Source organism: Gekko japonicus, unplaced genomic scaffold, assembly GCF_001447785.1.
Source record: "Gekko japonicus isolate JY-2015 unplaced genomic scaffold, Gekko_japonicus_V1.1 scaffold336, whole genome shotgun sequence".
Taxonomy (NCBI): Eukaryota; Metazoa; Chordata; class Lepidosauria; order Squamata; family Gekkonidae; genus Gekko; species Gekko japonicus.
In genome coordinates this window covers 338,373-338,663 of record NW_015172014.1, presented here as the reverse complement: position 1 = coordinate 338,663, position 291 = coordinate 338,373, and the positions used below count along the sequence as shown (strand labels likewise).

Sequence of the window (291 nt, the reverse complement as noted above, 5' to 3'; positions counted from 1 at the left end):
GCAGTCCGTGCCAGGGCTCCTCACTTACTTCTGGGGAGGGTGAAATAGCCTTGCGGGGAGGGGTCCCAGCACTTGGCCACAGTCAGCACGATCGGACTGCAGAGAGAAAGAGGAAGTGAGGTCACGGGGGTGAGTGCTGCAGCCCCTCCCCCTCGGCAAACACCGAGGGCCTCTCCCAAGGCAGCACACTCACCCTGGCTTGTGGACGATTTCTCTCAAGACTCTCACGGCGTCGTCGTTACTCATGTTCTCAAAATTGATGTCGTTGACCTGGGAGTAAAGAGAGAAGAG

General features: G+C 58.1%; 1 protein-coding gene across 1 annotated transcript in view; it reads right to left on the bottom strand.

The window, feature by feature from the left end:
• DVL2 (dishevelled segment polarity protein 2) overlaps positions 1 to 291 on the bottom strand; it is a 15,459-nt gene that overhangs the window by 5,996 nt on the left and 9,172 nt on the right. The window contains exons 9-10 of the mRNA XM_015420308.1: positions 194 to 270; positions 29 to 96 (exon numbers count right to left, since the gene is read on the bottom strand). Of these exons, the coding sequence (XP_015275794.1) occupies positions 29 to 96; positions 194 to 270 (145 nt within the window). The remainder of the gene's footprint in view (positions 1 to 28; positions 97 to 193; positions 271 to 291) is intronic.